This window comes from Pelodiscus sinensis, chromosome 17 (genome assembly GCF_049634645.1).
Source record: "Pelodiscus sinensis isolate JC-2024 chromosome 17, ASM4963464v1, whole genome shotgun sequence".
In the NCBI taxonomy this organism is placed as follows: Eukaryota; Metazoa; Chordata; order Testudines; family Trionychidae; genus Pelodiscus; species Pelodiscus sinensis.
Window position 1 is genome coordinate 12,200,258 of NC_134727.1, and position 22,667 is coordinate 12,222,924.

General features: G+C 42.7%; 1 protein-coding gene across 4 annotated transcripts in view; it reads right to left on the minus strand.

Annotated features, from left to right (window-relative positions):
* MAT2B (methionine adenosyltransferase 2 non-catalytic beta subunit) overlaps nucleotides 1-20,127 on the minus strand; it is a 46,158-nt gene extending 26,031 nt beyond the window's left edge. The window contains exons 1-6 of one of the 4 annotated variants that reach the window (XM_075900186.1): nucleotides 19,914-20,127; nucleotides 16,817-17,011; nucleotides 9,553-9,667; nucleotides 8,599-8,751; nucleotides 6,943-7,136; nucleotides 2,400-2,513 (exon numbers count right to left, since the gene is read on the minus strand). In XM_075900186.1, the coding sequence (XP_075756301.1) occupies nucleotides 2,400-2,513; nucleotides 6,943-7,136; nucleotides 8,599-8,751; nucleotides 9,553-9,667; nucleotides 16,817-17,011; nucleotides 19,914-19,976 (834 nt within the window). In that variant the 5' untranslated portion in view covers nucleotides 19,977-20,127. The remainder of the gene's footprint in view (nucleotides 1-2,399; nucleotides 2,514-6,942; nucleotides 7,137-8,598; nucleotides 8,752-9,552; nucleotides 9,668-16,816; nucleotides 17,012-19,913) is intronic. The other 3 variants (XM_075900185.1, XM_075900187.1, XM_075900184.1) reach the window with 3 other exon arrangements.
* Nucleotides 20,128-22,667: the final 2,540 nt, after the last annotated feature.

The following is a 22,667-nucleotide window of genomic DNA, read 5'->3' on the forward strand; positions in this document are numbered from 1 at the left end:
CACGTTAAACCAATCTAACAGCTTTCTTTGATAGGATAACACATCTTGTGGATAAGGGAGAAGCAGTGGATGTGGTATACCTAGACATTAGTAAGGCATTTCATACGGTCTCGCATGATCTTATCAATAAACTAGGCAAATACAATTTAGATGGAGCTACTATAAGGTGGGTGAATAACTGCCTGGTTAACCACTCTCACAGAGTAGTTAACAACGGTTCACTATCATGCTGGAACAGCATAACAAGTGGGGTTCCACAGGGGTCTGGTTTGGGACTGGTTCTGTTCAATATCTTCATCAACTATTTAGATGATGGCATAGAGAGTAGACATATTAAGTTTGCAGATGATACCTACCTGGGACGGGTTGCAAGTGCTTTGAAGGATAGAGTTATAATTCAAAATAATCTGGGCAAACTGGAGAAATGGTCTGAGGTAAATAGGATGAAGTTTAATAAAGACAAATGCAAAGTATTCCACTTGGGAAGGAACAACCCATCTCACACATACAGAATGGCAAGTGACTGTCAAAGAAGGAGTACTGCAGAAAGGGATCTAGGGATCATAGCGGACCACAAGCTAAATCTGAATCAATAGTGTGACACTCTTGCAAAAAAAATTAAAGCAAACCAAACCAAAAAACCCACCATGATTCTGGGATGCATTAATAGGAGTGTTGTGAGCAAGACATGATAAATCATTTTTCCACTCTACTCTGCGTTGATTAAGCCTCAGTTGGAATATTGTGTCCAGTTCTGGGCACACATTTCAAGAAAGATGTGGAGAAGTTGGAGAAGGTCCACAACAAAAATGATTAAAGGTCCCTGAAAACATCACCTATTATGGAAGGCTGAAGGAATTGGGGTTGTTTAGTTTGGAAAAGAGAAGACTGAGATGGGACATGATAGTGGTTTTCAGATATCTAGAAGGGTGTTACAAGGAGGAGGGGGGAAAATTGTTCTCCTTGGCCTCTGATGATAGGACAAGAATCAATGGGCTTAAACTGCAACAAGGGAGGCTTAGGTTGGACATTAGGAAAAACATCCTAACTGTCAGGGTGGTTAAACACTGAAATAAATTGCCTAGGGAGTTTGTAGAATCTCCATCACTAGAGATATTTAAGAGCAGGTTAGACAGACATCTATCAGGGATGATATAGATCGTGGTTGGTCCTACAATGAGGGCAGGGGACTAAATTTGATGATCTCTCGAGGTCCCTTCCCATTCCAGTATTCTATAATTCTATGCATCATACCTATATTAAATGGCACACTTTTTGCCATTTTACGTTTTTTCACATCAATATCTCCTCTCTTTCACATCTCATCCCTACTAACCTGATAATATTTATTTATAATAGATGAGGAGTGCATATTCTTGAGATGAAAAATCTCTTCAGAGACTCTCTCTTACCAACAACAGTAAAGGTTATTCAATACTAGATTCATATTAGCATATTAAAATTAAAATGATCCCAGACCAAACTAGTATTGTGTGTAAGTTGTCTTTCTTCCATGCCACATTTCAATATTAACTTGTCTTTAAAAAAAAAATTAAAAAAAAATCCCTGAATTTGTAAACTAAGAAGTCTCACTTTACCTTTAAATATATAAACCCTAGAAGTTAACAGTAACTCACTAGAAATATATATAGAATTTTTTTAACCAAGTCTGATACTGAAATGCTAAGCAGATTCAATTTGCACTTTTCCCTCAAATTGCCTCCTGTTTTATTTAAATTTAAATAAACTCAAAGGTTTACATTTTTAAATCCATAATTTTAAATATCTGTGCATATTTCTCAACAATGAAGACCTATGCAGAAGATAGATTTTAAAGATATAATAGTATCTTAAAATTACAACAATACAAAACAGACTATCTTTAAAGTAAAATACAGTAAATTGTATAGGCTTCTTTTAATGAAAAATCTAAGAGAAAAAAATTACAATTTTACTAAGAGAAATTACTCAGTTTACAAAACATAGACAAACTAATGTATGCTAAATTAAGTCTATGACTGCTGGCTAGCTGGGTATTATTCACTTTAAAAATATCAAAAAACTCCCCTTTAGCCAGCTGTAGTCTAGAAATACTTTACACTCCAGACTTGCAGATTTTTATAATATACACTTTATTTATAAGGCGGTCTCTGTTTGAAAAGCTACATCTATTACAGGAAATAGTTAACACAGCAGTGGTCATTTCCCTGCATCAGAAGATATCTGAAAATGTTGGCAGCACATCATGCCACATTGAAGATTTTTGGGACTGTTCCTTGATATAATTACTCATGCTATCAGGAGCAGCAGCCCACTTGTTTTTTTCAGTGTACGAAAGTGGCTCAAATGAAAGCATTCAGAAATGTATATATTTTTAATATAGCTTTAATATTACTTACTGGTCTCAAGTGGCTGCTGGGAAGGTTGAAAGCATCTGCTATAGCACATGCCATTTCATACTTGGTCATCTGTTCATTACCAGACCAGTGAAATGTTCCTTTTATTGATGGATCCTAGAAAGAAACAAGTATCAATGAAGAGTTAGACTGATATTTTCACAGAACTAGATATGCAAGAGATTAGAGGAAAAACCAATATACAGGCTGACATTCAGACAAGATGATGCCATCCTGAAAAACAAATTAATAATTAATTGAAATATTTCTGGAATGACTATATTGCCAGAGTAGATACTGAGCAGATGTTTAAGAAGGAAAAAAAAAATGTAGCTTTTATAAAGCTATCAGCAGGGCTGGCAGAACCTTGACTTCTCAAAGATGCTGGGCAGTCTTGACTCAACTGTGCATGGACTGAATGTGCTCTTAAGATGACACAGGTGTGAAAAGCTTAAATATAAACAAAAAACCCATTGCAAGCCAATCATTTATCAAAATTCAAATACAAACCTCTCTGGTGCAGTACTGTAGAATTTGCACGACTGGGGGAGGTCTCTTGCCACCGGCCCCTAGTCCATCACTCCTGCTGGCAGGCGGCCCCAGTAGGCAACCCTGCCTTGCCTTTCCACCCAAACCTGGCTGGGCTCCTGGCCCAGCTACTGCTGATTCCCTGGGTGGCACAGGTTCCAGCTCCTGCGGCAGGGCTCTGGTCCTGTGCAGCAGGGGACAGACATGGGTCTGAAACTCTGACCCCCATGCAACCCCAGCTCTGTGCTGCTGGGGGTTGCCGCGGGGACTCTGACCCCCCACACTGCCACAAGGCTCCGGCCTCAGCCCTAACCTCCAGGGGGGCTGCTAGGAGGCTGCTGCGGGGTTCTGGTACTGTCTTGTGTGGTCTCCAGCCCGGCTGGCCCTCCTGCCCTTAGGCTCCTGAGCTCTCTGGTCCAGGAACATTCATAGTCATGCCGGACCAAGGATGTTGTCAGACCAGAGAGGACTGGATTTTGGAGATACAACCTGTAATATAAATATGACAGACACCATAAATCCTCTTCTCTCTCACAGCAAATGAGAGCTATATAGAAGTACTCAGAAGTTATGCCTTAGACTTAACTATCTATAGAGCGGTGTTGACAAATTCAATCCTGTCCACATAGTATGAACTGCTGGGGACTTCAGCTATCCAGACATATGTTGGGAAACTAACGCAGCAGGGCACAGATTACCAAATAAATTCTTGGACTGCACTGGAGACATTTATTTCAGAAGGTTGAGAAAGCTACTAGGGGGAAGCTGTTCTACAGTTGATTTTAACAAATAGGGAGGAACTCAGTGAAGAGGGAGAAACAATAACAGGAAACTTGTAAATGGCAGAGACGCTTAACGATTTCTTTGTTTCAGTTTTCACCAAGAAGATTGATGGTGAAGGGATGCCTAGCATAGTGAATGCTAGTGGAAATGAGGTAAGTTTAGAAGTTAAATTTAAAAAAAAAAAGTTAAAAATTACTTAGAAAAGTTAGATATCTTCAAGCTGTCAGGGCCCGGTGAAATGCATCCTAGAATACTAAAGGAGTTGATAGAGGAAGTATCCAAGCCTTTAGCTATCATCTTTGAAAAGTCATGGAAGTCAGGAGAGATTCCAGAACTTTGGAAAAGGACAAATATAGTGCCCATCTATAAAAAGGGAAATAAGAACAATTCAGGAAACTACAGACCGGTCAGCTTAATTTCTGTGCCAGGGAAGATAAAGGAGCAAATAATTAAGGAATTCACCTGCAAATTTCTGGAAGATAAGATGACAGGTTACAAATCCATGCTGGCTGTTAAGAACAAATCATGTCAATCCAATCTGATAGCTTTATTTGATAGGATAACAAGTCTTGTGGAGAAGGGGAAAGCAATGGACGTGGTATACCTAGACTTTAGTAAAGCATTTGATATGGTCTCGCATACCCTTATCAATAAATTAGTGAAATACAACCTATATTGGGCTACTATAAGATGGGTGAATAACTGCCTAGATAACCATTCTCAGAAAGTAGTTATTAATGGTGGAAGAGCATAACCAGTGGGGTTATACAGAGATCTATTCTGGAACCAGTTCTGTTCAGTATCTTCATCAATGATTTAGATATTAGCATAGAGAGTACGCTTACTAAGTTTGCAGATGATACCAAGCTGGGAGCAGTTGCAAGTGCTTTGGAGGATAGGGTCATCATTCAAAATTATCTGGGCAAACTGGAGAAATGGTCTGAGGTAAACAGGATGAAGTTTAATAAGGACAAAGGCAGAGTAATCCACTTAGGAAGGAACAGTCTGTTTCACACATACAGAATGGGAAGCAACTGTCTAGGAAGGAGTACTGCAGAAAAGGATCTAGGGGTCATAGTGGACCACAAGCTATGAGTCAACAGTGTGACTTTTTTTTTTTGCCAACAAAGAACAAACAACATGATTCTAGGGTGCATTAATGAAAGTGTTGCAAGCAAGACACTAGAGGTAATTCTTCTGCTCTGCGCCTCTTAGGCCTCAGTTGGAATACTGTGTCCAGTTCTGGGCACCACACTTCAAGAAAGATGTAGAGAAGTTGGAGAGGGCCCCAGAGAAGAGCAACAAAAATTATTAAAGGTCTAGAAAACACCACCTATTACAGAAGGCTGAAAGAATTGAGCTTTTAGAGTTTAGAAAAGAGAAGACTGAGAGGGGACATGATAGCAATTTTTAAGTAACTAAAAGGGTGTTACAAGGAGGGTGGAGAAAAATTGTTGTCCTTGGCCTCTGATAGGACAAGAAGCAATGGGACAAACTGCAGCAAGGGAGGTTCAGGTTGGAAAAGCATCCTTCCCATTAGGGTGGTTAAACACTGGAATAAATTGCTTAGGGAGGTTGTTGAATTTCCATCACTGGAGATATTTAAGGACAGGTTGGATAGACATCTATCAGGGTTGATCTAGATCAGGGGTAGGCAATCATTTTTGGCTGGGGGACACTTCACAACATTTTTAAGTGGCCTTGGGGCGCCCTGAAAGGGTTGGGCCAGGATGCTTATGTGCTTTCCCATCCCCAGACTATGATTGGTCTGGGGGTGGAAGAGTCCCTTTGCCCCTACTTCCCACTAGGCACCCATGCCCCTGGCAGGGCAGTAAGAGGCTTCGCATGCTCTCCCACACCCAGACCAATCGGGGGTCTTCCAACACTACAGTCATCTGAAGAAGTGGACTGCGCTCACGAAAACTCATGATTCCATCTACATATTTTGTTTAATCTTTAAAGTGCTACCGGACTATTTGATGTTTATTAATATGGTTTCTATTAATAAGCTTTTGGGGGATAATTACACCTGCTAATTTTGAATTAAATTGGAAGAACACATCCCAATTTTAAAAATTCTAACTGCAATTTTTCCAAGAATGATGGGAGTGAGACAGTTAGAAATAGCGGTTGAAAGACAGCTCTAACATTTAAGTAGCTCTCAGGTTTGGGAAGGAGGCGCAATTTGTTTTGATTTTGCAGAACTGTGATAATTTATACATATTCAATCAAGTGCTTTCCATCTAAAAATGCACACAATGGATTGAATGTGTGCACAGCTCAATGAAAGCGAAGTGTGAACTCAATGAATACATTCTGCACTCTTGGGAGCTGCTGCCTCCTGGCTAACCTTCTAAAACTGTTTGTTTTAAATTGGGATCATTAGAGAAAATGCAGTTAATGCTTCCTGTATTTTGAGCACCAAAATCCGCTCTGGGACTCGGCAGGTTTGAAACTTGTGACAGGAAAATGCTTTCTTGTGCCTCTCTTTGGCCTTCTTACCTTCTCTGTTTAAATTTGTTCACAGCAGCTACGAGATATTACAAGGGCTATCTGCACACATGAATACCTTCGCCATGGTCCTACTCTGACAGCTCACCTGGAAGAGCTCTGTAGTGGCAGCTTACTGAAGATTTGTATAAGGTACAAGATGGTAGAGAGCTCATGTTCCATTTCATAGCAACTGGAGTATTTACAGTTTCTCTGGAACCCCTACTGTTCTATCAACATCCTTTCCCTCCTGTCTCTCTGCAATGCCATCAAATATTTTGCACAAGCATCTTCAAGAACTGTGTCCACCAAGAAGTCCAATCACTGTTGATCTTTAAAAAAAAATACCCTTCAAAGGGTAGAGAATTAAAGGTATACTTTACTATAGAAATACTTTGGTGGTACATTGATTACTTGCATTTTAGTCCTAGAGACAGCAAGATTCACGGTAATTTTAATTTCTTATATGGAAACTCCTAAGAAAAGCTCTGGATCCTGCTCTCCCATTCTCATCTTTGAAACTTACAATTCCATCATTTCCCAAGTAGCATAACACTCAGGGAGGCTCATGGATAGTGCAGCAGTTATTGTAGTTGTCAAGGCTTGGCCTAGAGCTCTGAAAATCAGAACCAAAACCTTAGGTTTGATTTGGTACCCATTTGGGACCACAGTTGGGACAGGAAAATTTAAAAACAAAAACAACTTGTATATTGGCTAAAAGAGGCTTATTTTCTCAAATTCTCACCAGCATTCTCTTCTCTGAAAGCTGTCGGCAAACACTAGCTACATCCTTGATGTTGGTAGGAAACCTCTGTTGCCAATGGTCCATATTAGCTGATTTGTTACTGAACTGCACTTTATCAAACATAACAGTTACAGCACTCTCTTCCAGCCTTTCCACCTCCCCATATAAGATAGGAATTCTGAGCACTGCAGCACCTAAACAAGAAAAACATTTTTTTTTTTTAAATTATGACTAATCGAATGCTTGTGAATAACCCTACAAAATTTTCAGAATTACAGAACATGAATAAAAATTGTTATAGACATTTGGAAAACATGATATAGAGTCACACTTGCGAAAGAAAAATATTAACTGTGCTTATGTACAGTCTATTCTGTTACATAGTTTTCAGTCAATATGAAGTTTTCAAATTTCATACAGAACTCAGAACATATACAGTAAATAAAAGTTGCTAAAATTACATTAGGAGATCTTTTCCACTTTATATAATGTAAACATTTATATAGCTAATATTTTTATTCAAAGTATTTATAAAGCCAGTTATAGTACTGTTAGTGGACAGAGAGAAGTACCTAAATATGAATTCATAAGGCTTGCAGAGAAGAGATATGGACAGTAGAAAGAGAATGAGAGCAAAAATGCCTCTCATATTACAGTGAGAAATTAGTTAACAGAGGGAATTACATTAACTCAAGTGGCTCCTGGTTTTTTTTTTTTTTATTATTATTATCATCATCATCATCATCTTGAAGAAAAAAAATCAGGAAATGGTGAAAACCACAAAACTTCCTGAGATTATATAACAGGTTTTTTATTAACCTGTTTTTTATTAACATGTGCAAAGCATGACTATATACAAGACTTATCTGGATGATATGTTCGCTAAGGTAGCAAGGAATTAACGTTTGATTTGACAGTTTTTGAAAGAACATAAAAATTGAGACACGGAAGAAAGAACAAAACAATTAGAAGGTTTGTTTCATTTTTAAAGGAAGCAAAGCAATCTCCCTCAAACAAACAAAAAAAAAAAATCAAGCCACTAAAATCTGATTGTGAACACTATTCACAAAACACAATATAAAAGTATAAAGACTGTGCAATACAACCTTGACTAATTTCATTTATTATATAATTACAAAGCCAGTAGTTGAAAGATTCATGTAATATTTTATTTTAGTAGAACTGATTCAGTGACTTATGATGATATCTTCTCAAAATCACCTTAAATCTGCTTAGATTGGAATACTTCCACAGACTCATTACTGACTAAAAGACTAACTAAAGGGTTATGAAAACAGAGCAAAGTACTGAGTGGGGAAGATGTCTACGGAGGTACCACACATACCTAATTCCAGTATGACCTTAATTACCAATCCAGAAAAGGGGAACAAACAGTATCTTAACAGAATTCAGAAATGATAATCAATTGGGAGTTTTTGCAAACTACAACAGGACAGAATATAAAGGCAGCTATGAAAATTAAGCACATCAACAAAGAAATAATATTTCAGTTGTAGGAAAGAAACAGTCCCACATGGACAGAAAGTTAGATTTGCTGTTCTAATGATTTTATTGACCAGGATGTACTAGCTCATCTGTTACAAAGTGAGAAGAAACAAAACTGCGGAAATTTCAAAATGTAAATTGTATTCTTACCTTCATTATTTTCAAAGACTGCCTTTTCTCCTTCTAGTTTAGTTTTACCATAAAGATTTAGAGGATTTGGTTCATCACTCTCTTTATAAGGAGGATTTGTTCCATCAAACACATAGTCTGTACTAATGTAGATCAGAAATGCTCCAATTCCAGCTAAGAGAAAAGGTGTATGGCGGAGAATAAAGAAAAATTACTACCGTAGACTTCAGATAATCCGGCACCTTTGGGACCTAGGTGGTGCCAGATTATCGGCTATGCTGGAGTATCAGGAAGTACTGTATACTCCCAACCCAGTCCCCCTCCCCACCCAACCTTATGCTCAGGTCCCCGGAGCTGCCGGTACAACCCTGTGTCTCACTGCAGGCACTGGGGCACTTGCACTGAGCAGCCGGCTTTTCAATCAGCTGGCTGGGACGCTGTGAGTAACCCAATTCCCCTCCCCTTCCACAGAGCCAAACACCTCCCTCGCCCTGCTGTCACCCACGTGAGAGTGGCTGACCTGAACGGTTCCGGGTTCCGTCCCGGTTCCGTCAGGAACGCTTGCCATTTTGATGCCGGACTATCAGGAGTGCCGGACAATTGGGTGCCGGACTATTGTAGTTTTACTGTACAAGCCTTTAGTGTGAGAGGAAAATTGCTACTCTCTGAACCTAACTACATTTGTACATGTTTAATTCAAATGCTCTATAATTCATATGAAACTTCAGTGAGGGATGGAAATAAGTGCATGTTCTAGATTCAATACTATCCCATTGTCTTTTCACCTCTTCATTCCATTACTTTTCTAATCCTCCAAACATACCCATGTTGCTGTCTTCACCTAGCTAGATAGAAAGCTTGCTGAGGCAATGATGGATCTTGTTTGTTTAATGTAAAATACTATGCTTACTTAAGCCACTGTATAAGTTACTGTAGTATTCTGGGGGGAAAAAATCCATCTAATTGTCTCTTTACCTGCTTCTTTTGCTAAGTTCCCTGAAGCAGCCACATTGAGCTGAGAAGCAGCATCTGCTTGACTTTCTACAACATCTGGTCTTCTCTCAGCAGCACAATGCACTACCACATGAGGCTGAAAATTAAAGACTCAATTTTATCGAGGAACAAAATTAAAAAATAGCAACTGTGCCCTCACACAGAAACCAGATCAGTCATCTACACAGAAAATAAATACTGTTCTGATTTAATTGTGGCACTGATGCACAATAATCATTTATTGTGAAATCCTCAAGAACTTTCTTCTCTTTGGAAATGCAAAAGTTTTAAGCACTGGTGGGCAACCTGTGGTCCACTGGTGTCCTATGTGTGGCCCATGAGACATTTTGTTTACAGTTGCCGATGCACCAGGTTGCCAGATTCTGTTAGTTTCCATCTGCATAGCTTTTTTTCCCCTATCAATATTACTAAAATGACACACATAAAGCAAGGGCACATGAAAAGTTCATGCTGACTACACACAACATTGACATTGGGAGCTAGAGATATTAAATATTATTAATTGAATAGTCAATTGACCTCATGAATTCTTATTAGTTACTTGACTTTTTTACAGTCCCCGAGGAGAGGGGGGTGGCAGCAAGTGTGCTCTGGCCCAACTCCCAAAGAGCCCCCTGCTATTGTGTGTGCTGCCTTTATATCAGATGGCAGCAGCATGGGTGCCAGGCGGAAGCTGGTCTACAAGGGCAGTCAGTTTAAAACCCAGCTCCCCTCACACACCAGCGGATACAAGGGAGCAGCACAGGATGGCAGCATCCCCTGTTGGCAGAGGGGCAGGAAGAACTGACCTCCTGGACCTGGCGTAAGGTGGAACTGACCTAGGGCTGCCTGCCCGCTTGGCTACTAATACACTTTAAATGCAGAGCCTCAGTAGGGGTAGGGTCCTGGACTCAGTGCAAACTGAGCCAGCCTGCTAAAAAAATTTACTGGCAGGGGGGAGGGAGCCGGAATGCGTGTAGTCTATAGTACTAACTAATAAGCTTTTGCTTAACCATGCACACCCTCTCCATCCAAAGTACTGCTACGGTTTAAGTGGCCCACCCCGCAAATTCTAGGTATACAAGCACAGTTAGCAAAACTATCCTTTCCCAGGACACAAGCTTGGTTACGACAATGTTGCAGTCCACTTTGATGTTAGGCCATTCATGCAGTCCACTCTCTAGCCTAGGTTGCCCATTGTGACGAGGTGATGCAACCCCGTCACTGCGACCAGCTAGGGGGTAGCTGAGGCACCAAAGATACCGGCGCACATGCTGCTAGGGAAGCAGCAGAGCAAGCGCCGGCAACGCCGCGCAGGGGGGCAGACACGCAGGGAGCATGAGCCTGTCAGGAAGCAGGAGGAGGAACGCTGGGACAGAACACCTCGCCCGGCGTGGCGTATGACAGCACCCATGCGACAGGAGTCGCCGGAAGAAAGGAAGGCGGGTTGACAAGGGGAGATAACGTCACCCACCGAGCCCAAGAGTGGGCAGAGGATAAAATCCCGGAGGAAGGTGAAGGAAAGGGGGGGAAGTCGGGAGAGACAGGTAGAGACGTGGCTGAGTCTTGGTAAGGGGAGGGACTTTCAGGCACTTCAGGGCTTTATAAGGCAGTGGGCAAGCGACCAAGGAGCTTGTGAATAGCTAAGTGCTAACAGGGAGTTTAGAGAGGGAGTTTGGAAGGGGAGAGGGAAGGGGGCAAGGTTCTTTTGCCTTTCTTTTTACATCTCTTCGCCAGGACAGCAGTGATGGATGCTGATAGGTCTGCTGTTATCACCTGCACGGAGTGTGCCATGTTTGTCTTCCTCCCGGAAGAAAGAACGGATTTCATCTGCATGAAATGCAAGCTGGTCAACATTTTGGAAGAAAAAAAAGTTAGAGGACTGGAGGCCCAAGTGTCAACCCTATGCTCGATTAGAGAGGATGAAGACTTCCTCGATAGAAGGCAGCGTTTAATCCTTCAAGCACAGCAGGCAGAGAAGCCAGAGAGGGCAGTACGTGACCAAGAAGAGAACTGGCAGTACGTAACTTCTAGAAAAGAGGGAAAAGGTCAGCATGGGAACCCCCCAAATGCTATAGAGATAAGTAATTGCTTTCAGGCTCTCTCCACAGGCTCTACAGTGCTGAATGCTTTGGAAGGAAGGAAGAAAACCAGAAGGGAACACCATCTACTGGAAGGCATGGCATGCGTAATCCTAGTGATGGGGGTTCCACGGCCACCACCCCCAAAAGAAAACGACAGGTGGTGGTGGTGGTCAGGGACTCCCTCCTAAGAGGGACTGAGCCATCCATCTGCCGTCCGGACCTGGAATCGAGAGGTGTGCTGCTTACTGGGAGCTCACATTCAGGATGTGACTGAGAGGCTTACCACACTGATCAAACCTTCAGATTGCTACCCGTTCCTGCTTCTCCATGTGGGAATTAACGATACAGCCAAGAATGACCTCGAGCGGGTTACTGAGCATTATGTAGCACTAGGAAGAAGGATCCAAGAATTCGGAGTGCAAGCGGTGTTCTTGTCCATCCTCCCTGTTGAAGGGAAAGGACTGGGCAGGGATTGTCGAATTGAGGACGTAAATGCGTGGTTGTGCAGGTGGTGTAGCAGAGAGGGCTTTGGTTTCTTCGACCATGGGACTCTGTTCCAGGCACAAAGCTTGTTAAGAAGAGATGTGATCCACCTAACAAAGAGAGGCAGGAGCATTTTCGTGGACAGGCTTGTAAACCTAGTGAGGAGGGTTTTAAACTAGGTTCGCTGGGGGACGGTGACCAAAACCCTCAGGGGAGTGGGAAAGTCGGATACCGGGAAGAAATGCAGAGAGGAACGAGCAAGAAAGGAGGACCCATGATTGGAATGGAGAAGATAGGACGATCAACTGGTTACCTGAGGTGTTTTTACACTAATGCGATAAGCCTGGGCAACAAACAGGAAGAACAGGAGGCCCTGGCCCAGTCCAAGAAATAGGATTTGATTGGCATAACAGACTTGGTGGGATGACTCGCATGACTGGAGCGCTGTCATGGAAGGGTATAGACTGTTCAGGAAGAACAGGCAGGGGAGAAAAGGAGGAGGAGTTGCACTATATGTAAGAGAGCACTACGATTGCCCCGAACTCCAGTATAAAGAGGGAGAAAAACCTGTTGAGAATCTATGGGTTAAGTTAAAAGGAGCAAACAAGAGCAGTGATGTTGTGGTTGGTGTTTGCTACAGGCCACCGAATCAGGTGGATGAGGTAGATGAGGCTTTCTTGGGACAACTGAGAGAAACTTCCAGATCGCAGGCCCTGGTTCTCGTGGGGGACTTTAATCACCCTGATATCTGTTGGGAAACCAATACGGCAGTCCACAGGCAATCCAGGAAGTTTTTGGAGAATGCTGGGGATAACTTCTTGACACAAGTGCTGAAGTATCCGACCAGGGGCTGTGCGGAGCTTGACCTTCTGCTCACAAACAGGGAGGAACTAATAGGGGAAGTGGAGGTGGGTGACAACCTGGGAAGCAGTGATCATGAGATGGTAGATTTCAGGATCCTGACCAAAGGAAGAAAAGAGAGTAGTAAAATACACACCTTGGACTTCAAAAAAGCAGATTTTTACTTCCACAGACACTTGATGGGCAGAATCCCCTGGGACTCTAACATGAAAGGGAAAGGAGTCCAGGACAGCTGGCAGTATGTTAAAGAAGCCTTATTGAAGGCACAGAAAGAAACCATCCCGACGCATAGCAAAAGAGGCAAACACAGTAGGAGATTGGCTTACAGGGAAAAACCTTGGTGAACTTAAGCACAAAAAAGAAGCTTCCAAAAAGTGGAAACTTGGACAAATGACCAGGGAGGGGTTTAAATGTATAACTCAAGAATGCTCGGGGGTTATCAAGAAGGTGAAAGCGCAATTGCAATTGCGAAAGGCTAAGGATGTGTAGGATAACAAGAAAACATGCCTGTAGAAACCTAACAAGAAGAAGGTGATCAGAGAGGGTGTGTGGCCCCTACTGGATGAAGGAGGTAACCTAGTGACAGATGATGTGGGGAAAGCTGAAGTACTCAATGCTTTCTTTGTCTCTGTATTCATGGACAATGTGGACTCCCGGACTAATGCACTAAGTGACGCAAGATGGGATGAAGATGGACAGCCCTTGGTGGGTAGAACACAGGTTAGGAACTATTTAGAAAAGCTAAACGTACATAAATCCATGGGTCCAGACTTAATGCATCCAAGGGTACAGAGGGAGTTGGCAAATGTCATTGAGGAGCCTTTGGCCATTATCTTTGAAAACTCGTGGAGATCAGGAGAGATCCTGGATGATTGGAAAAAGGCAAACGTAGTGCCCATCTTCAAAAAAGGGAAGAAGAACGATCCAGGGAACTATAGGCCGGTCAGTCTTACCTCTGTTCCTAGAAAAATCATGGAAGGAATCCTTAAGGACTCCATTTTGAGGCACTTGGAAGAAAGGAAAGTGATTAGGAATAGTCAGTATGGATTCACAACGGGAAAGTCGTGCCTGACCAATCTGATTAGCTTCTATGATGAGACAACTGTTTCTGTAGACATGGGAAAGTCAGTGGATGTGATATACCTTGATCTTAGCAAGGCTTTTGATACGATCTCCCACGATATTCTTGCCAGCAAGTTAAGGTAACGTGAATTAGATAAATGGACAGTAAGATGGATAGAAAGCTGGCTAGAAGGCCGGGCCCAGGGGGAGCGATCAACAGTTCGATGTCAGGATGGCAGTCGGTTTCTAGCGGAGTGCCCCAAAGTTCAGTTCTAGGACCGGTTTTGTTCAATATCTTTATTAATAACCTGGATGAGGGGATGGATTGCACCCTCAGCTAATTCACAGATTACACTAACCTAGGGGGAGAGAGAGATATGCTTGAGGGCAGAGATAGGGTCTAGAGTGACACAGACAAATTGGAGGATTGGGCCACAAGAAATCTGATGAGGTTCAACAATGACAAGTGCAGAGTCCTGCACTTGGGATGGAAGAATCCCAGGCATAGTTACAAGCTGGGGACCAACCAGTTAAGTAGTAGTTCTGCAGAAAAGGACCTGGGGGTTACAGTGGATGAGAAGCTGGATATGAGTCAACAGAGTGCCCTTGTAGCCAAGAAGGCTAATGGCATATTAGGTTGCATTAAGAGGAGCATTGCCAGCAGATCCAGAGGTTTCATTATTCTCCTTTATTCGGCTTTGGTGAGGCCACATCTGGAGTATTGTGTCCCGTTCTGGGCTCCCCACTACAAAAAGGATGTGGACACTCTGGAGAGGGTCCAGCAGAGGGCAACCAAAATCATTAGGGGGCTGGAGCATATGACCTATGAGGAGAAGCTGAGGGAGTTGGGTCTGTTTAGTATGCAGAAGCAAAGAGTGAGGGGGGATTTGATAGCAGCCTTCAACTTCCTGAAGGGAGGTTCCAAAGAGGATGGAGAGAGGCTGTTCTCAGTAGTGACTGATGGCAGAACAAGAAGCAATGATCTCAAGTTGTGGTGGGAGAGGTCCAGGTTGGATATTAGGAAAAACTATTTCCCTAGGAGGGTGGTAAGCACTGGAATGGGTTACCTAAGGAAGTAGTGGAGTCTCCATCCCTAGAGGTGTTTAAGTCTCGGGTTGAGAAAGCCCTGGCCTGGTTGGTTTAGTTGTGATTGATCCTGCCTAGAGCAGGGGGCTGGACTTGATGACCTTCTGAGGTCTCTTCCAGCTCTATGGTTCTATGATTCTAGGAGGGAACAGGGAGAGGGGACGTAATGGGCACACTTGACCGGCCATCATGAGTAGACCTCAGGCGGTGGAGTTGAACGTTGGCCCAGGGCGGGGTCGCGATAACCCCCCGCCTGCTACTGTAGGGAGCACGGTTCCCTGCGTTAGGGCCCTGGGCCGGAGCCTGGGATAGTGGGTGGGCCCGGGCTCTCCTCTCCGCCACCGGCGGGCGATCAAGAGACTACAAGTGGAGTGGTTGAATCCTTTCGCCCCCATTTGGGTTACGCGGCGCATGCGCAAGGGGGCTGTGCGGGGGGGCGCTGCACGTTGGCACGGGTGTCGCACGCGAATAAAATAACAAGTTAGGCCAAACCAGGTGTGCAGACGCATGACACATCACAAATAGCAAATAACAAAGGCTCTCATTGAGTATTTTGCAGTCATGACCCTCAGTCATCACCCCTAATAATATCTATCTTATAGCAAAGAATTTTGTTCTTAGTATTAAAGAAAATATGGGTTAGACTAGGAATGTGAAAGAGTAACCAGTAGGGATGTGAAAGGTTAACCAATTAAGCGTGATGCTTACTGGTTCTGGTTAACCAGTGGGGGCTGAAGCAGCTCCTCACCTATTGTAGGTAGGGGGGGCTCCAACACCCCCCATTTTACCAGTTAAAACTTTATGCTTAACTGCTAAGCCATTTAAATTTGGATTTACATCCATAGTAACCGGTAAGTATTGCCTTACCAGCATGCTTACCAGTTAACCTGTGTCTGGCCTGGCTGTGGCAGCCCAGCCAAGCCCACCACACTGCACTGCAGGGCTGCTCCAGTGGCTCTCACCCAACACAATGGGCCAGTTAATCTATTTAAATTGTTAAGCAGTTACATTATATGTTTAACAGGATTTTATGTCCCTAGCTTGGACTCAATACCCAACCACCCACAATGCTAATTAAATAAATGTTAACCAAACTAGACTTACGGTTTTCATATACTATATTATATATTAATGGTATTAATATTAACTGATTTGTTTGACAGGTACAAGCACAAGAGTTTTATAACTCTTTTCTAGACTGGGTCTCTTTATTCTAATATAAGCTTTTTTAAAAAAGTTATTCCTTGGAAGCTGTGAAACAACAGCATTGACTGCTACAAGGAGATTTGCACCATGAGAGGAACAAGATATGCAATCAATTATTCTGTCTCGAGTGTAACAAAGCCTTATTGTAACATTGTCTCAATACAAATCTTTACAGAAGTGTATAAACTTTTTGTTTAATTACTAAATATATGTGCTTGCACTTACTTGCTGCTGATTGTTGCATCTAGGGATATTATACAAACACAACTGTACAAATTAGGGAAACAACAAAAATGCCATTTTCTTCCAAACAACTACCACAGAAGGATTTTGGAGTGTCATTGAGATCAGAAGTGTTTAATAGCATAAGGCATCTTAGCAAACATTTTTTTTAAATGCATACACATAGTCTCCAGAGTAATATGGCAAAGTGACTGCTTCTCCTTTCTTTCCTGCAATCTTACCCGAAAATCCTGAATAATGTCATGAACCCCAACAGAGTCCAGAAGATTAACTCGTTCAAATCTTGGTCGAGCTCTACTGTATCCACAGCCAACTGCATGCCAATTGTTCTGATTAAATTCTTTGTACACAGCTCTGCCAAGAAGCCCAGTAGCTCCTGTAATTAGAACACGTCTATTGGGAATATCAACATCTTCCTGGAAGAAGGGAAAAAAACCACACATTTTTATTTCTTTTCATTATACTTAATGTCTCCATTTAATGTTTTATTATTTGGCTGCAACCATAATCAGTGTAAATGAGTGTTGTCATATTATTCTTGGGAAACGTTCAGGTTAACTTTCCTCACAGTTTCCAAAAATTTAGGGCTTAAGTAATATATGAAGCCTGTAAAGCTTTGTAAAATGTAAACACTGAAAGCACAGGACAATGTTATAACAGCAAATATAGAAACAGATCTGAACTGCAAAACTTCATTCAGAAACTCACTTATTGTCTGTATATGTGAACAAAAATGAAAAAATATAAAAACAAAGAGTTTAAGGGTGCTCATAATTCAGCAGTTCCATTGCACAACAGGAATGTATGGGGTATGTGTGCTTCTAAAGAGCTGGCTCTGAACGTTTTATTGAAAAAGTTGTGAACTAATCCCTGCAATGAGTTCCCCCTGGAAAGCCTCTGTGCCCAGGAAGAATCAGCTCGCTGCAAAAAGATTGTATGGGGTCTTCCCCATAAGGAGTTTACTGCAGAATTGAGATGTAAATTGAATACATCTCAGGCAAAGCCTTAATAAAATACTCAGACAATTCGTGTTCAGTTAGACAAGATGGATCACAAAACTGATTTGATTATTCAACCTGCTCCAATTGTCCATGCTTGGCAAGATTATCTACAGATAAATGTATATAAACTACATACAAAATGGAGAATACAAAGAACCTCTAATAATGAAAAGTGACTAGCAACCTCAATATAGGGATTATGAGCTGCTCTCCTTCTAATCACAATCAGGAATATGGTATTCTTAATTTTAGTTAGATAACTGGATGATGTTTTGGAGAATCATTCTGATTTACAAGTCAAACATTGGATTTAAGTATGAATCACAGAACCATCCAATAAAAACTAAACAAAACGAACAGATGCATAAAACCAAACAAACAAACAGTGAGGAATCCTGTAGCACCTTAAGATTAAGATTTATTTGGGCAAAAGGTTTTGTGGACAAAGACCCACTTTGTCAGAACAGCAAATCACAGCCAATGGGAGTGGTGAGTGTCTATACCTGAGGACATTCAGGTAAACAGAGTCTGGTGGCCAGAGGAGCAAATTGCATCCAGCTCATAGGCCACTTATTACCCACTCCTGAGATAAGGAGTTAAGAGCTTGACAGCATGAGATAATAATAATGCAGTCCAACTGTTAAAGTCCTTTAAATATCAATGCTAATATACTTTAGTGAAGACAACATACAGTAATTGGCAACCAATACAATTTTGGGCTGTACCATGCACAGACATATCAGAACTGGGAAGTCACTGTCAAGACTATCCCCAGTTAGTGCTGTACACTCTCAGAAACAAAAATGAATAGGAACTCAAAAGTGATGAAAAGGCTCATAGATTTGAATTTTTAAGTCTGAAAAAAGTAAACACATCCAAGCATCTTATTAGAAGGAAATTTAATCTCACTCATTTATTTACCAAAATTTTGAAATACATCTAGCAGTATTTAAACATAACAATGCATATATTAAAAATAAAGCCCCTTATAAACAGTAGTAAAAGCATTGCTGCAACATGAACATAAAACAAAATTATGAGAAAATTAGTCATTAATCCATGTTCCATCAATCCATTGAAAACTACAGAATCAAATAGACATGGGTAGATTTTCAAAGGCAACAAATTCAAGTAAGAGGCTTGCACAGGAAGCATTCTTTTTGCTTCTATAAAACATTTCTCGGGTTCTTCACTATTGTGTCAGGATAAAGAGGTAACCAAATCCAAAATCATTTAAGTATATGAATCTTGTAAACACAGTAAAACTAAAGAGAAAAAAGGCATACCCCCATCAGTCATCTAACAGGATACTTGGAATCAGAATTTAGAAATTCTGATCCCAGGCAAAAGTCTCTAGAAAAGTTCAGAGGGCTAAATTATATAACTTGTGTCCTGATATTATCAGACAAAAATTCTGACACAAAATCTAACCCACTTGTATAAATGACAAACACTTTTTGTATGTCATGTCTACCTTATCTTTCAAAAATAATTACAGAAAATATATCATGAAGGATGTCCCTTCCTCAGCGAATAAGGATGAAGCCTTAGGCCACCACAAGAGTGCAACTGTTCCCCCAGGAGGTGAACAAGAGGATGAGCCACAAGTCTGATTTATTCAAACAAAATTAAAGAGTATACAACATTAGTGTTAGTAACAGATCCCACTAAACATAACGTTAAATGGCAGTAAATGGAACACAATACTTTTAGATAATGTAGAAATAGATTATCCTTTCCTCCCCGCAGAAACAGGAGCCTAAAAGAACATTATCATCAGTGTATCTGATGAGTTTCATACATAACTACGTCTTACAGCCCAGAAATCTAATTAGGTCTCTTTTCCTTCTTTACCCAGTGGTGTTTTCATGTGGCCCGGATACACATCTCTATGTGGCTGTGTTTGGCGCAGGGATGCATCAGGCGCGGCAGCAGGAACCCAGCCCAACCTTTTAAGACTAAGGGATCCATTCTAGAGCCCGCGGAAGGCGGCATGTTTGGGATGCTGGCTGCCCCTGGCCGGCCTGAGACAGGGGGTCGAGGGGGCTGGACAGGCCCACAGATGAAGGCGAAGCACAGAGCGCAGGCTACCTGGGAGTCGGGTCCCCACAGGGCTGTAGCCGTCCCGCTCCCCGGACACGGACCCGCTGCGGGTGGGCAGGGGAGACGGAGGGGCAGGCGCCGCACACCCAGGGCAGGGCTCTGGCGAGTCGGTCGCCATGGGGCAGCCCGGTCGCCCCCCGAGGGGCACCGGCCCACGCTCGCCGGCCGCTCTACTCCCCAACGCCAGCACTCGGACCGGCCCCGCGCCCCTCACCTCCACCAGCTCGCACTGCCCAGGCAGGAAGCGGATCTTGAGCTCCTTCTCCCGGCCAACCATCCCGGCAGCCTCGGCTCCGGCTCCTCGGGCCCCACCCGCGCCGCAGACCCTCTCGCTCCAGCCGCCGACCACTTCCGCTCTCTGCCTATCGCGGCCCCTGATTGGTTCTTCTGCGGAGGTAGACTGGGCGTACGTGAAGCACGCGAGGCTCATTCCGGCCAGCTCATTGGCCCCGCTCTCGGCCAGCGCACTCGCACCCTCAGTCACGAGCCTATTGGCCAGAGGTGGCCTCGCTGCCTCGCGCACACGCACACTCACGTACCGCTTCTTAAAGCGGCAGCGCCGTGCCAAAGCTCAGCCCCACCGCTAACCCAGGCAGCCTCGTGTCGGGGTCCGGGAAGCGGCGGGCTCCTTAGTCACTGGGCCGGCTGTTCAGGGTCTTGAACCCCGCCCTCCCCCATTCATGGCAGTAGGCTCCCAGGCTAGATCAGAGGGAAAACATTCACATAAAAAAGAATCTGACATCAGAAAAGGGCAGACAAATAGCGACAAGTTTTTCAAGTGCTTGTTCACAAATGCTAGAAGTCTAAAAATAAGAGGGGTGAACTAGAGTGCCTTGTGATAAAGGAGGATATTGATACAATAGGAATCACAGAAACCTGCTGAAATGAGGACAATAAATGGGACAGGCTCATACCATGGTAGAAAATATATTGAAAGGACAGAACCTGTGGTGTGGAGGGAAAGAGAGTGGCACTAGATGTGAAAGAAAACAAAATCAAATGAAGTAAAAAGCTTAAATGAATCAACATGTTCCATAGAAGCTCTATGAATAGTAATTCCATGCCCTAATAAAAATATAACAGTAGGGATCTATTATCGACCACCTGACCAGGACGGTGATAGTGGCTATGAAATGCTAAGGGAGATTAGAGAGACTATCAAAATAATGACCTCAATAATAGTGGGGGATTTCAATTATCCCCATATTGACTAGGTACATGTCACCTCAGGATAAAATGCAGAAACAAAATTTCTCGATACCTTAAATGACTGCTTCTTGGAGTAGCTGGTACAGAAACCCATGAGGGGAGAGGTAATTCTTGATTTAGTCCTGAGTGGAGCGCAGGATCTGGTCCAAGAGGTAGCTATAACAAGACCGCTGGGAAACAGTGACCATAATATAATAATATTTAACATTCCTGTGGTGGGAAATATACCTCAGCAGCTCAACAGTGGCATTTAATTTCACAGAGGGGAACTGTGGAGGCAGGAAAGGAATAAGGGCATTTGTGTGCAGCCATCTTGGTCTTGTTAATAAGAGAGCAAGAGTCAGGCTAAGTCTGTGGCCTGACAACACGAGATCTGTAATTAGACGCTGCCTTTGCCTCTTGCCTCTATACGGAGATAAGGATAGAATGCAGACTCTGGCAGAGACCTTGAGATAAGGAGCATCTGGGTGGAACTAAATAACTGTTAGCCATTGGTGTTTGTAATGGGAAGTAGACTAATTGTTATTGTTGTTATATTTAATAGTATATAAACTGCTTCATAATTGCTTGTGTTCAAAGATCTGCCTCAGAGGGGCGGGTTCCCCCCCCGCCCCCCCCCCCCGTCCAAACCAGTTTTTCCCTTGCTGCAGCTCGTAATAAAACTGCCTCTGGCTACTTGTTGCTTAAACACTACGTAGACTGAAGGCTTGTTTTCTTCCACAGAACTATGCAAAAATGAGGTGGTTGAACAGAAATTAAAAGGTACAGACACTAAAGTAAAATCCCTGCAAGCTGCATGGACACTTTTCAAAGATACCATAATAGAGGCCCAACATAAATGTATACCCCAAACTAAAAAACACAGTAAAAGAACTAAAAAAGAGTCACCGTGGGTTAACCATGTAAAAGAAGCAGAGAGAGATAAAAAGGCATCTTTTAAAAAGTGGGAGTCACACTCCATGACAGCAAGGCGTCTCTCAGGCGGGGTGAGCATTGAAAGATGCAAGTGGATGAGCTGGCTAGAACAGATGGGTATGGAGTTGGCATTTCTAGCCCCCAGGGAGTAGGTGCTGGGGCACTGTGGGAAGTGCTGGCTGTGTAGTAGGCAGAGCTTGAGAGATGCTGACTGTCTCACACTGGTCACATTTGGGTCTGGCACTGCAGCTTAAGGCTTAATCTTTGTATTCATACCAGTCAGTATGAAAGAAGCTGTTTGCATGTATATGCAACCACCCAGTTGCTGCCCGTGACATGTGTCCCCCGGGGCTTCCAAAGTTGAGTAGCCATGGACTAGCACATGAGCTAGTTTGTATGTGGATCTGTTATGCTAATGCTGCTCTCTCAAAGCATTCAAGCTGCAATCAGAGCGGTGATGCTAAACGTGCTAATTTTATGCACAGAAGCAAAGTTGTATCAAAATAGTGGCTGAACACTCAGTCTTTAGGACTGCATTTCTAACATCCTACTACCCAATTATGAGGTTAGCATGGGCTGGCCAGGGTAAGTAGGTGTGCTGAAATTATAACAGTACATCCCCTACTTCACAGAAGACAAATATCTGCATGTAAATAGTAATAGAATTAGTAATAGACAGGATCACAAAGAAAAAACAGTTTCTTGCTATTTCAACCAGAAAGGGCATTGTCTCAATGACTTGATTACCTGCATCCTGCTTCAAAGACATTTTAACACCGGACTTGAAAGAGAATCCTCTGAACTGTCATTCATGCTTAAATTTGACACTTTAAGCTGAGGTCTC